At 40.6% G+C, this 15,301-nt stretch overlaps 1 protein-coding gene and 1 pseudogene across 1 annotated transcript; one reads left to right on the forward strand and one right to left on the reverse strand.

Moving 5' to 3' along the window:
* Positions 1–1,146: 1,146 nt before the first annotated feature.
* Positions 1,147–2,750, forward strand: LOC136501939 (putative wall-associated receptor kinase-like 16; annotated as a pseudogene).
* A 2,588-nt stretch (positions 2,751–5,338) lies between these two features.
* LOC136501693 (PI-PLC X domain-containing protein At5g67130-like) lies at positions 5,339–6,755 on the reverse strand. The gene is made up of 5 exons (XM_066497217.1): positions 6,657–6,755; positions 6,247–6,547; positions 5,927–6,150; positions 5,731–5,817; positions 5,339–5,633 (listed from the first exon to the last, which is right to left on the reverse strand). The coding sequence occupies exons 1-5, from the start codon at positions 6,735–6,737 to the stop codon at positions 5,439–5,441; spliced, it is 888 nt and encodes a 295-aa protein (XP_066353314.1). The 5' UTR covers positions 6,738–6,755; the 3' UTR covers positions 5,339–5,438.
* Between the last annotated feature and the right edge of the window lie 8,546 nt (positions 6,756–15,301).

Raw genomic sequence — 15,301 nt, forward strand, 5'->3', positions numbered from 1 at the left:
ATCTCCTAAAATTATTTATAGAAGCGTGCGGATAAATGTGCCGCCTTCTAAAATCGAAACCTCAGTCTCGTAAAATAATTTTAAAATAATTTTTGTAGTAGTGTGTAAACATAGGCAGTTTTACCCTTGTCAACATTTTTCTTAAATTTAAGTGATTCCAATACTTGAACCCACTCATGAACCTCCACTTGACCTTCCCAATCGCCATCGACCCACCAAGTCTCATAAGTAAGAACAAGATTTAACCAAAAGGAGTGAATCACCTCGCATGGTGTTCACTTATCACTATAATGACAAAATCACATCTCGAACTTGTCATCTCATATGCTATCTCAAAAGGTTTAGAAATGAAAGAAGCACCATGACTCAACCATAGTCGTCGTTGGGTGATTCTCCGGTCGTCGTAGGCGCAACAGTTATAAGTGAAAGGCTACTAAACAACTTCTAGTTGCTTTTCGGCTGGTTGTTGGTCACTGAATAACTCTAGCTCTCTTTGGATTATCTATAAATATGCTGCTAAGGTTTACAGGATCCTAGCAACACAACATCAATTCAAAGCACGTACGCTAACTAGCTAGCTGTTAATAAGATGTGCCGCCCCTCCATCATGGAAACATTCAATTAAGGTATATACCATTGAAACATCCAAGATTGTTTAAAAAATTCAAAATATGAGAACTCAAAACAATATTTTTGGACTCTAAACAGTTTCAAATAAAAAAAACTTCACAACCATTATGACAAAATCACATCTCGAACTTGTCATCTCATATGCTATACCAAAAGGTTTAGAAACGAAAGTAGTAGCATGACTCAACCGTTGTTGTTGGGTGCATGATTATTCTCCAGTCGTCGTAGCCACGACAGTTACCAAACAACATGTAAATGCTTTTCGGCTGGCTGTTGGTGACTGGAATAACTTTACCATTGCTCCGAACAATCGTAAACGTGTAGTGCGTGGGCACTTGGGATTGGGGAGCCACTGGCCGGGAGATTCGCGGTTCACTGTCAAGCCTGTCATTGCCAGCCTAGCTAGCTCTCTTTGGATATCATTCTACCTATAAATATGCTGCTGAGGTTTACAGGATCCTAGCAACACAACAACAATCCAAAGCACGCTAACTAGCTAGCTAGCTCGCTGTTAAGATGTGCCGCCCCTCCATCATGGAAACTGTAGTGGTCAGCGTGCTGCGACTTGTGCTGATGATGTTCATCATCTCCTCCAGCGCTGGATCGCGGTGGGCGTCGGCCAACATCCCTTCGGCTTCTTCCCTGGCTCATCAGCACTGCCCATCCAGCTGCGGGGATTTGAATAAATGCAATGGAATATGCCACAATTTTGATGGAGGCTTCAATTGTACAAATTGCACCCATGGGAAGGTGTATGATCCAACAAAACATAAATGTGTCATGTCGACTAAGCTACATAATATAATTCTTGGTAAGCTACTTTTATTCATCATTTGAATTTGAATTAACAAAACATTAATGTCCACATTTAATGTGTAGGTATTGCAATTGGGATTGCTTGTTGCCTTGGCTCCATAAGTGTTGCACTAGGGGTCATAGTATTGGCTCGTAAGTGGAAGAAAGGTGTCCAAAGGAGAATCCGAAGAGCATGCTTCAAGAAAAATCAAGGTCTACTCTTGGAGCAACTAATATCAAATGAAAGCACTACTAACAAACCAAAGATATTCTCCTTGGAGGAGTTAGAGGTGGCAACCAACAATTTTGAGGCTACTCGTGTTCTTGGTTGTTGAGGACATGGAACGGTTTATAAAGGGATTCTATCAGATCAACGTGTGGTGGCTATAAAGAAATCTAAAATAGTGGAGAAAATAGAGATAGACCAGTTTATCAATGAGGTAGCTATTTTGTCTCAAATCATACATCGCAATGTGGTGAAACTTTTTGGTTGTTGCCTAGAAGATGATGTACCTTTGCTAGTCTATGAGTTCATATCAAATGGCACTCTATATGACCTTCTTCACACAGATGTTACAACAAAGTGCTTGCAATCATGGGATGATCGTATAAGGATTGCAACGGAAGCAGCAGGGGCACTTGCTTATTTACATTCAGCTGCCGCAATACCAATTTTTCATAGAGATGTGAAGTCTTCCAATATACTCTTGGATGAAAACTTCACTGCAAAGGTTTCAGACTTTGGTGCTTCAAGATCTCTTTCACTTGATGAGACTCATGTGGTGACAATTGTTCAAGGAACATTCGGCTACTTGGATCTCGAATATTATTGTACCGGTCAGCTAACTGAAAAGAGTGATGTATATAGTTTTGGAGTCATCCTTGTGGAACTTTTGACAAGAAAGAAGCCAATTTTCATCAATAATTTAGGTGAAAAACAAAGTTTGTCCCATTACTTTGTTCAAGCACTTCATGAAAAATCTCTTATGGAAATAATGGATCCACACGTTGTGGAAGAGGCAGACCAGGAGGATATTAATGAAATCGCCTCCCTCGCAGAAGCATGCTTAAGGGTCAAAGGTGTAGAGCGACCAACTATGAAAGAAGTAGACATGAGGTTACAATTCCTAAGAACAAAGAGACTGAGAAAAAGACATCATTTACCTGAAAAAGATGGGGATACTGAGTCTTTGTTACGCCTAGAAGCTAAGAACTTACATGAACACGTTGATCTTGTTAATGCTGGTCACGTAACACCTCAAGGGACCTCTAGGTGCTACAGTTTGGAGCAAGAATTTGTGTCTTCGTTTAGGTCACGTAACTAAACTAACAGAGGGCTTGCTTAGATATTATCTATAGAAATATACAATGTAACAGGATTCGGTAATCTCTATGATGTGTATCCAGTTAGGACTTGGAGTCCTAGGCATATAACTTGGTCATGAATCGAGAGTACTAAGCCTAATTGGCTTTACAAATAATTTTGTATGGATTCTCTATATAATGAAAGCCTCCAACACCCTTGGTTAAGCCATTACAATAACTTTTACAAGGTATCCGGAAGGTGAATTTTGATGGCTCCTGTACTAGGTTTGGCTGCTGCTCCATCGACATGCTAAGGGACCTGCCAGCCTTTATGTTGAAATTTCTCCATCACAATATTAAAAGAGCACAGTTATTAGATGATGAAGGGCTCTCCAGCGACCAGCGTCAAGGTTCTACTGTCACGAGATTTAGCTTTGCTGTGGGCGATCTTTACATGAGTTGGGTGAATATAAGCAATGTCAAGATGCATGGATTGAAATTTCCATCAGGGACCAACCAGATTGTGAAAGTGCCCAAGTGAATAAGGACACTTATGCTTGTAATGATGAAAGCAACTGCCAAAACCTCTACCATCTAGACCAGGCTACCAATGTCGGTGTCTCAATTACTCGCAAGGCAGCCCCTATACGTTTTTTAGGAAACAAAAGTTCTAGCTTCATCGTTCCTCTAGGAGGAAGAATTAGACCAATTATTACAAACTCACATCAAAAATAAAAACCAGGGAACCACTCCTAATGTCCAAGACGATAAGTGAAACTCCACCCATGAGAAACAAACAGAAACATGGCACTAGACTCTAGAAGCCTGCATGCCTCCACAATGGAAGCCTTTGCTCATTCAAGCGCTATAATTGAGTCCAAAATCGGAGCCAATTTGCTTTTGTTAAAAACAAAATCATTTCTTATGTGCTAGATTGCCCAACATAGCGCTGAAGCTCCTATCAAAAAAAGCAAATTGTGTTTCCGATGTCCCAATTTTGACCATCCCCCAAACAAGTGAGACATGCTTGTTAGAGGGGCAAATACCAAACACCCAATGGACCGCATGCCAGAGAAATCGAGAATAATGACAGTCGAACAAAAGATGTTGGATGGTTTCAAGCTTATAACAAAAACAACAAACTTTACTACCATTCTAATTTCTTCTTGCTAGATTATCTTTTTGTTAAAATAACCCCTATTTCAGGAACCACATGACGATTTTGTTTTTTAAGGGTATTTTCATTTGCCATATCTCCTGCATGACTTTCATGCCATTGCTGACAAGGAACGTATACATAGAATTTGCAAAAAAGGACCCATTTTTATGTAAACCCCAAACAAACTTATCCGACAAATTGTTCAATGTGACATGCATAATACTAGCAAGTAGTCTATGCCATTCTGTTAATTTTTCCCCACCAAAGCCCTTATGAAAGACACATTTAGAGGATCAGATTGCAGAACCTCAGCTTCCATTGCTTGCTTTTTGCGCACCACATTCTATGGGTTTGGATAACGGGTTTTAAAAGCCAGCGCCCTGTTCGTTTGGGTTTGTTTGGCTTGTTTTGGCTTGTTTTCAACCAACGAACAATATTTTTCTCTCACACCAAATCAGCCAATAGTACTTTCAGCCATGGCTTATAAGCCAAACACGACCAAGCGAACAGGCTGCAGATGTCCCATCCATTTGTCTTCCCAAAACCTGATAGATGGCTGCATCCATACCTCGTTGCTTCTTCTTCTTTTGGTTCTTTTATAATCGATTCAACAACATATATTTCTAGGACTATTTCAAGATTTTAATGCAGATGAATATTGCTTTCTTTGTCTCCACTCATGCGTGGTGACTATATATGGCAACTAAAACCACCCACCAGTTTAAATGTGTGATGGTTTTTATTGCACTAGTTTGAAAATAAATGATCACATCCCTTTATATTCCTTTGAATGTACCAAATTGCCACCCTGTCGATGCTGACGGGCAGTCCACCCACAGACGATATTCGTGTAAAATCAGGTCAGAGACTGTCCAACTCATCCTATAAATAGGACCCAAATAACACTCTGCGATGATGATGGAAAGCTTGATACAAGAGCCGCATATTGCTTTTATCTGCGATTGTTGAGAAATCGAAGGCCACACCATCGGCCGGGCCCGGAGGGGTGACGTTCAACCCAAACACCAACAGGGAGGAAGAAGATGACTTTTTTTTCTCCTTAAATTTGAGAAAATTAAGAAAATAGTCGTTGTGGTGTGCTATAGCAAGTAATCTCCATTTCATAATGGTATATAGTAAACTTTGGTGTTCATGGTGTAGACTGACCAATTACATTTTTGTTCAGTGTCTGGGAGCAAAATTTGCCTTTTATAAATTGCCCACTGAGGGTATGGGACGCTCCCTCTCTGTTTCTGCAAACAGCGACCCTACGTTTCTGACATGTTTTCTTTCATCCAAGGTCAAGGACCACCACCCTTATATTTTTTATTGAAGGAACTTAAAACATCAGGATAACAACACAATCAAAGAAATCAATGATGAATTTAACGGATTTCCGTATCTGACTACATTGCTCAGTAAACACAAATATACAGCTCTGCTCAGGAGATCACAATGCATGATCAATGTTACGGACCAAACGGAACTACCTCCGATCCATCAGAACAGCATGTCACAAAAGCAGCAAAACCAATCTCCAGTTCTGCTCTCACGAGAGCAACAGAAGAAGCAAAGAAGGCAGTCCAAGGAAGAAGCTCCATTGCGAGGGCAGATGATGAGACCGGGACATTCCCGCGCTAGCATCGCCCCCTGCTGTTGAGCCTCTGCTGCCTGGGGTGGGTGCCTTGGGTGGCGACGGCGGTGGCGGTGGAGGTATCACACAGGTCCCAAAGGTTGAATTCGCCTGCACATCATAGATAGGTCAGATAGTTAGCATATGCATGGCATGCATCATGTTGCTATTCAAAGATAGAAATGCCACTAATTTAAACAGCGCTTACCTTGCAGTACGCGATGTTGTCGCATCCGCAGACCATATGACCATTTGCAATATCTGTAGCTAAGGGAGCTCCTCCACCGTCACTCCTCTGCATGATTAAGATTCAAGAGGGTCAGAGACTTCATAACAAAGAAATTACAAGATCCTTGAAATGGCGAAACGGCCCAGGTAAAGGGGTTCAATAGATATTCACATACCATGTAGAAATCAACAGCAATGTAGTTGGGCCACCGATTGCCTGAAGCATCATGGCACGTTTTGAGCATGCTAACGAGTGGCGCTGAATTATTTCCGCATACACCAGTCTGACTCGGGTTAGTCGTGAAGAAATTCATCAGAACAAGTGACTGGCTTTTGGAATCCATGACTGGAGACTCTGTGCGATTGGGGCATTTGCCTGCTACCATACCATCATTTCCATCTGTGTGTATAAAGCAAATCTGGTCAACAAAAGAGTCAAGGGAAAAAAAAGGAAAACTCTGCAGGCCATTGAAACAGGGCATGTACTGAAACCTACATTGGTTTTCCACAACGTAGTTCCACTCATATGCGATCCCCTCGCTTGCTTCCTTGGATTTCTTTGATGTGAAGACTAGCAGGCGCTGGTTCTGGCTGATCATGTCCTTGAGCAAAGGCCAGTTGCCACCGCTCTTTGGCATTTTCGACACTGGAAACCAATACTTCATAAGTCCAGAAGCATTGAATACTTTCGGCAAGGACCCTGTTGCGGTGTAGTCCTCAAGAAAAATTGTGACTACTTCTGATGGGTTTGCATCAAGGAACGTCTGGATCTCTTTGAAGACATTGATGGCAGGTTGCTGCGAGAAAAGAAAGAAAAACAACTCAAGATTATACTTACAACATGAGTGTACTTATTTTCTTTTTCAGGACAGAAGAGAGAGAAGAATGTTTAGCTGACAATCTTACAAAGGCAGTGAAGTTGTAGCATTTTCCTTGAAATGAGTGGCACAGCCAGACATCGTTGTCAAAGTCATAAGTGTCAAGCATCAAGCCCCTAACACCATTCTGCACATAATCAAGTATAAGTCCCACGGTTAGCATTTTATAAATAGCAAATGGTTAGGCAAGACTCTGGCAGATCAGCACTAAATGATAAGGGTTAGTAGTGGTGAGAAACAAAACTCATCTGTTGACCACTAACTGAACATTTTTTTAGCAATTCCACCATTGGAATCTAGTTTGAGGTAAACTGTGTTCCTCAGTACAAACTAGAAAGCCACGAAATATAATCTTCAAAACAGGGGACATGAGTAACAGCCTACTAAGCTGAACAGCTTTGACTTAAGATTGCCTTCTTTGTTCCTTCCAGTTGAGGAACATAGGAAGTTGTATGAGATATATTAGGGTCAGAAAGAATATTTTATTGTATCTTAATGACAGACTAGTTCTGAAACGTGAATGGCAGAACTAGCTAGAAAAGATCAGAGCTTTTCCAACCCCCAAGTCTTCAAGACCTAATCAAGTTGAGCCACGCAAGAACTCAAGTTCCAGATGACCATTTGAAACTAGAAGAAGCAGTATGACATGACAGACGAGATAAGTGTGGTCCCTTCATTTTCTTAAGAAGAAAGCAAACGACACCTACACAGCATAATGCCTGAACTGGACAAGATCTTTGTGAGGTCTGCCTAACAACTTGAAGCAATAATCAAACCAGCAACTTATAAGTAGTCTAACTTTCTCTAAATACAACTAGTGCCACCCTGGTTTCATGAGTTAGGTACAGGCAACAGACAAACCATGTCCTAAGTTACATAAAGTTATCCTGAAGATGTTAAGGGAAAGAAGCGGTGCCAATGGTAGCTTAGGGCATTTAGGCACAGCTATTCTATATTGGTTGGGGCTTGAGCATGACTAAAATTTGTAAAGACATTAAGCATGTATTAAATTTTGTAATTTACGGACCAAATAAAGCTGTCTTTGACGAAGGAGGCTTTGAACTGAGCTGTCTTTAAAAATGCATTTATAGATCCGCCTTTACAAATGCCCCTATCTTTAGAGGCGGCTTTATTTCCAGTCGCCTCTAAGTCAATTTCTAGAGGCGGCTAAAAGTAGAGCCACCTCTAAAAATTAATTTTTAGAGACGGCTGCAAATAAAGCTGCCTCTGAAAATATGACTTGTACAGTAACATTCTAATTTTTCAAATGACCTTAGATGGACAAACGATTAAAACAAAGGTTGTAGACCTTGAAGAGTTATATAACTTTATAGTTAACAACTTTTTCATTTGAAATCATCTATTCAAGGAAAATTACGTTTGAATTTCTCACATTTCAAATTCAAAATTTTCAAACGACCTCGGATGTAGAAACGACAAAAAAGTAGTAGATCTCGAAAAGTTATACAACTTTATAGTTCAAACCATTTTCATTTGCATGTAGTGGAACACACAAGCACATTTGCTAGTTAAGTATGAATTTGGAGGGAAGAGAAGAAAATCTCACACTAGTCTGCTAGAACTAGAGAGAGTAAGTATAATATATATACAAAGGAAATACTCTTGGTCTCTTCAAACCAATCAACTACAACCACTGCACATATTTAGGGCATGTTTGGGTGAGCTAGGGCTGGTTACTAGCACTACGTAAAAAACGGTTTGTAGCAACGGGGCAATTTTTTTGTAGGGGCGGCTGGTGATGTAGCCGCCCCTACAGTGGCGTGCTCGGGAGCCCAAATACCAGCCGCCCCTAGAAATGGAACAGCAGGGGCGGCTGGTCATACGAGCCGCCCCTACAAATGGGTCGGATTTGTAGGGGCGGCTCACTCATCAGCCGCCCCTGGTATTGCTATTTATAGGGGCGGCTGGTGATTGAGCCGCCCCTACAAATGCCCGCGTATAAATACCTCCGATTTGTAGGGGCGGCTCCATTACCAGCCGTCCCTATAAATGACCCACATATAAAGCAAACTGCAGCACCTTCTTCCTCCTCTGATCACTCACTCCAACCGTGAAAGAAATGTGGGGAGGCCTTGGGCACCTCCCAAAAATTGCTCTATTAAGAGGGGAAGGTTTTGATCTTAAATCCTTTGGTGGAGAGGTTGTAGACGGTAAGAAAATGCTATTCCACACTCTTTTTTGAAGTTTTAATGGTTGGTTAGTGAGTAATTAGAGTTTTGCTTTTCTCTCTCTTCTATGGTGCTTGAGCTACTTATGAAGCAAATTAGACCCAAGTTTTGAATGTACTAGGGTAAATTAGGGAGGAAAACAAGATCATACCCTTATTTGGTCCATGTTTCTTGATTTTAGTGAACAATTAGTTAGTTTTATGATTGTTTCATGTGCATGTAGATCTAGATCTAGGGTTTGGTTTTTTTTATTAATTTTGGTTTTGTAAATTTGTGTTTGATGAAATTGGACTAGGGTTTGCATGAAAGATATTGGATAAAATATAATTGTTGCTAATTGTTGTCTTTGAAATTATTTATTGTAATCAACAAATATGTATTTTAATTATTTATGGATAAAAGGCCATTAATAATTTTTCTTCTACCATGGTGTGTTTGTATGCTTCATGTATTTATATTTAATTTATATTCATATATATCTGAAGTATATACAATTATTCTCAAGTAATTATTAATTTGATTCATTTTTATATATATCTGAATAAGTAGTCCTTTAATGTTTGTTTTGTTGTTGTTGTAAAAGATGGAGTACATGAACTCTTGGATGTATGGTTCGTTAAGGTTCAAGGTAGGTTTTCGTGAAGAGGTGGATAAATTTATTGAAGCCGCAAAGAAACATGCAACGACATTGACAGAGAATAAGGATACAATTATTTGCCCCTATAAAGATTGCAAGAACCATATGGCATGGACAGATATGACTATCATCAGATCACATTTGATTATGCGAGGATTTGTTAAGGACTACACAGTATGGATTCATCATGGTGAAACGGTTATTGTTAACGACGAGGATGAGGAGGAATACGACGACGAAACCCTAGAATCCCTGTCCCAATATTCAGCAGAGCTTGATGCATGAATGGATTCAGAGTTTGACAATGAACAAGGTGGTGATGCTGGTGGTTGGGATGGTAACGACGAAGGTGGTGCCAATAATGATGGTGGAGCACGTGTCGGGGATGAAGATGATTTGGAGGACATGATTCGAGCCTTTGGACTAGAGATTTTACTAAATAGCTCGAAAGGTCTAGAAAATTTGGAAAGAGTGACAAAAGCATCGAAGGAGACCGTGTATGGTGTTGAAAAGAGTTGTCCGACACATTGGACATTGTTACGTTTTGTGCTTGAGCTACTCATCCTGAAGGCTAAGTATGGCTAGTCAGACTATAGTTTCAATGATCTATTGCATCTCCTGTCATGGGTGTTGCCACAACCAAACTCAGTTCCCGCCAACACATACCAAGCGAAGAAGGTCATAAGTCCATTAACAATGGGGATTGAAAAAATCCATGCATGCCCCAACCACTGTATACTTTTTCATGGTGAAACGTTTAAGTCACTGGATAAATGTCCCCGATGTGGGGCCAGCCGGTACAAGAACAATGACCTTTACGGTGGGGACGAAGCCTCCACGGGGAAAAAGAGGAACAAGAAGGGTACAAAAAAGGTGGTACAAGAATCTCAGCCCCTAGAGGACACTCCATTAGGCAACGATGCAAAGCAGAGAAGAATTCCTGCCTTGGTAATGTGGTATCTACTAGTGATCGACCGCTTGAGACGTATCTTCCTAAACCCTAAAACCCTAAAGAAGCCACACTCATGACATGGTGGGATGATGAGCGCAAGGTGGATGATGATAAGATTGCATACCCGGCTAATTGTAGTCAGTGGCAAAGGTTTGATGAGAAGCACAAAGAATTCAGCGATGACCCAAGGAATGTACGTTTTGGCTTGAGCACCGATGGAATGAATCCCTTCAATGAGAGGAAGAACGACCACACCACTTAGCCAATGATCTTGACCATGTACAACATCCCAACGTGGTTGTGTCAGAAGAGAAAGTACCTTCTCCTCACTATTCTTATTTCTGGCCCTAAACAACCAGGCATTGATATAGACGTGTTATTCGAGCCTTTGATGCAAGAAATGGAGAGGCTATGGAGGCATGGGGAGCTGATGTACGATGCGTTCTGAAAGGAGGACTTCATATGTAGAGCAATAATATTTGTTACTACCAATGATTACCCCGCGCTGTTTACTTTGTCTGGATAGATCAAAGGGAAGACGGGATGCTTGGTTTGCTTGGATGGTACTACATGGGTGTACCTAGATGCATTCAAGAAGATAGTTTACCTAAGGAACCGACGCTTCTTAAAGACAAGTCACAAGTACCGCAGCAAATTGTTCTTTAAATTTTATGACAACACTCCGGAGATTGAACCCCCTCCGGAGAGACGTCATAACGGAGAACACGTGTATAGAATGGTGAAAAACATACGCATCGTCTATGAAAAGAAGAATCTAGATGGGACGAACAGAGATAGAAGCACACCTCATGTCGAAGGCGTACCTTTCAAGAAGCAATCGATCTTCTTTCATTATCTGCCTTATTGGACTTGGAGGTCCCCCATGCCATTGATGCTATGCACGTGCAGAAAAATGTCTTGGAGTGTCTCATTGCTACCTTGATGGACACAGGCAAGTCAAAGGATGGTCTGAAAACACAGAAAGACATGGTGCAGCTAAACATGATGCCACAGCTTCACCCGGTACCTGAGGCTAATGGAAAATACACTCTGCCCGCGGTGTGCTTCAACCTAACACCAGACGAGAAGAGAGCTATATGCACTTTCCTGAGGGGGGTCAAAGTCCCAACTGGGTTTTCAGCAAATGTGAAGAAGCTAGTGTCGATGATGGACTTGTTAATAACACACTGCAAGGCTCACGATTGTCATGTGATGCTGACAGTGTTTCTACCTATTGCAATCAGGGCTATAAAGCCAGAGTTCTTAAAAATGGCCATCACCCGCATGTGCTACTTCTTTTCGAAGATCTCACAGAAGACGATTGGCAAGCAAGAGTTGAGTGACCTACATGAATTTGTGGTGGAGACACAAAACCAACTAGAGATGTGTTTACCTCCTGCTTTATTTGATATAATGCCACATCTCATGATTCACATGGTTCATTAGATACAGGCACCGGCCCTTGCTACTTGCATGAAATGTGGTCCTACGAGCGGTTCATGTCGGTGCTAAGTCGATACGTGCATAATCGAGCATACCCGGAGGGCTCCATGAAAGAGGGTTACAATACTGAAGAAGTCATCGAGTGCTGTCAAGAGTACCTAAAAGTACAGAAAGGGATTAGTAAACCCGATTCTCGTCACAAGGATAGGCTAGCTGGAAAGGGCACTAGTGGTAGAAAAGTGTTCATCGACCATGATTACAAAGAGGTGAGTTGGACACATTACAGTGTCTTGCAGAGTACACAACTGATGCAACCGTACATTAATGAACACTTGGCTATCATTATGGCGGAGAGAAATGGCCGTTCGGATGATTGGGTCATGAGACAACACAAGCAATGACTAACTACATGGTTGAAGGACCAAAACATACCGCTTGGAGAAACCATAGACTCTATTACCATCAGTAGGTTTGTGGAGGGGCCATCGAGACAAGTGACATCTTGGAATGCTTATGACATCAATGGGTATACGTACTATACCCACGCAAAGGATAGTAAATATGTGAACCAAAACAGCGGCGTTCGAATAGAGGCTCTCGATGGATTGGGACGAAAGATCCAATACTTTGGCATTATTGAAGAGATATGGGAACTTGACTATGGAAGGGATATAACGGTGGCCCTGTTTCGATGCCGCTGGATCAAACAACACCAACTGAACAAGATCGGATTGAGACTCCTGGACCTCGAGAATCTAGGCTACCAAGATGACCCTTGGGTGCTCGCTTCACGTGTCGCACCAGTTTTCTATATGTCTGACCCACAAAGTAACCTCCCCCCGAAGAAGAAGACAAAGCACGTGGTTGCCTCCGAGAAACAGCACATTATTAGAGTTGATGACGTGGACGATGTTGAAGCTTAGAATAACTACGATAAGATGCCGTTATTCATAGACTTTCCTAAGAAGATCAGTGTTGTGGAAAAGAACCTACCCAAAGACATATTGCCATGGGAACGAAAAGGTGTCAAGGGAAAAGTCGTTACAGCGGGCTAGCTAGTTGTTGAACGTGGAGTGTTTGTGTTAGTGTGTGTTTGTAAGACTTTATTTATGCATGCGTGTGAGACTATATATTTATGTGTGTGTGTAAGACTACATATTTTTGTATGTGTGTGAGACTACATTTATGCATGTGTGAGACTATCCTTTGCAACATCCAGATGAATCTATTTCAACATCCACTCTATTACTACTAAAACTTTATGAAATCACTTAACACTGTTAAAATTTTGTCAAATAAAAAGATGACCAAAATAAAAGTTATAGATAGTGATGTGTTCAACAACTTTTATATTCATCACCTTTACAGCTAAAATCATTTATTGGTTGAAAATCAGGTTTGAAGCTGTCATTTTCTGAAATTCAAAATTTGAATTGTTCAAAATTAGTGACAAAGATAGATGACTAGACTAAAATGATAGAGCATGATTTTAGAAAATTTTAGGGAAAAAACCATCACATTTGGAGTTAATATGAGAGAGAAAAATTAGTTACAAGTTTCAGCCACAGATTAAAAAGAGAAATCACACTTGTTCATCATTGATCATCATGAACAGTGCGATTTTTCTTTTTAATCTCTAGGTAAAATTTGTAACTAGTCTTTCTCCCTCATACTAACTCCAAATGGGATGATTTTTTTTCTAAAATTTTCTAAAATCATGCCCTATCAAGTTACTGTGTTGATTTGGTCATTCTTTTCATTTGACAAAGTTTGAGCACTTCAAATTTTCAAATTTAAAAAATGACAAGTTCAAACAAGATTTTCAACCATTAAATGATTTCAGTTGAAAAAGTGATGAATACCAAAGTTGTATAACTCATCAAGATCTATAACTTTTATTTTGGTCATTTCTTCATCTGACAAAGTGATAGTACACATTGTTCACAAATCAACATGTCTCTCGTATAGTTCATGAAACTATGAGTCATATGTGAATTTATGAACAATGTTTACTAATACTTTCTCACATGAATAAGTGACCAAAATAAAAGTTGTATATAGTGATGAGTTCAACAACTTTTATAGTTGAAAGCATTTAGGGTTTCAAAATCTTGTTTGAAGTTGTCATTTATTGAAATTCAAAAATTCAACTATTTAAATTTGGTCAAATGAAACGATGACCAAAATAAAAGTTGTAGATAGTGATGTGTTCAACAACTTCTATGTTCATGACTTTCTTATTTGAAACCATTTAAGGTTTTCAAAATCTTATTTGAAGTTGACATTTATTGAAATTCAAAATTTGAACGGTTCAAATTTGGTCAAATGAAAATATGACCAAAATATAAGTTGTACATCTTGATGAGTTCTACAACTTTGATATTTACAAAATTTTTATTTGAGGTCATTTAGTGTCCTAAAATTCTCTTTGTTGTTTTGAAATTCAAATTTTAAAATTTTAAAATTTTATTTTTGTAAAGAAGAAAATATAAAATTATATCTGTATATATATATCATGAAATTGTTTATATTTATATTTATTTATACATATATAGAATAATAAAAAAGTATTATATAAATTTACATTGTTTTCTTTATATATAAATTACAAAATTATTAATTAAAATAAATTGAAAGATATTTGTAGGGGCGGCTTACTCAGGAAACGCCCCTACAAATCTATTTGTAGGGGTGGCTGGATCAGGAACCGCCCCTATAAATCGATTTGTAGGGGTGGCTAGCTCAGGAACCGCCCCTAGAAATGACCTGCGATATATAAGAAAGAGCTCACGGGAGGTCGAAATGACCTAGGCGCTTTCTTCCTCTCGGACGTCGGCAGGCTACCGATTTTTTTCTCTACCGCCCCCATTGCCGCCGCCGCCGTCTCCGTGGCCTACAACCGCCTTCTCTGAGCTCCTCCATCCTCACCTAACTGCACCTCCGTCCACCGTTCCCCAACCGCCGCCTTTCCGCAGGCCGCTAGGGCTAGGGTTTGAGCTCTGCCGGCTCGACTGCGTGCTCTAGCTGGTGTCCCCGCCACCGGCGCTCCCTCTTCGACCTCGACCACAGAACTCGCCAGCCCGCCCGCGCTCCCTCTCTGACCTCGACCACCGAATTCGCCGACGTTGACGCGGGGGTCGCTCTCGGGCGTTCCTCCACTGCCGCCACCTAGCTCATCCACCGCCACCACCTCGCTCCTCGTCCGCCGTCGCCATCTCCACCGCCATTGCCATCCATCTCGAAGGTCAGTGCACCTCATCTCCTTCGTTACAGTAGTTTCTGGATCCGCTAGGGTTTGACCCACACCTCATCTCCCCTTCTACTTGGTCATAGTCATTGCGTTCTGCTTCACTAGAACATATGTCAAAAGGAGTTAATGGTACTTGCGGAGACCGGAAACTACCCCATTCTACATTGACAACCTAATGAATAGACCATATAAATTAATAGTA

The sequence above is a fragment of the Miscanthus floridulus genome, chromosome 13 (genome assembly GCF_019320115.1).
Source record: "Miscanthus floridulus cultivar M001 chromosome 13, ASM1932011v1, whole genome shotgun sequence".
Lineage (NCBI taxonomy): Eukaryota > Viridiplantae > Streptophyta > Magnoliopsida > Poales > Poaceae > Miscanthus > Miscanthus floridulus.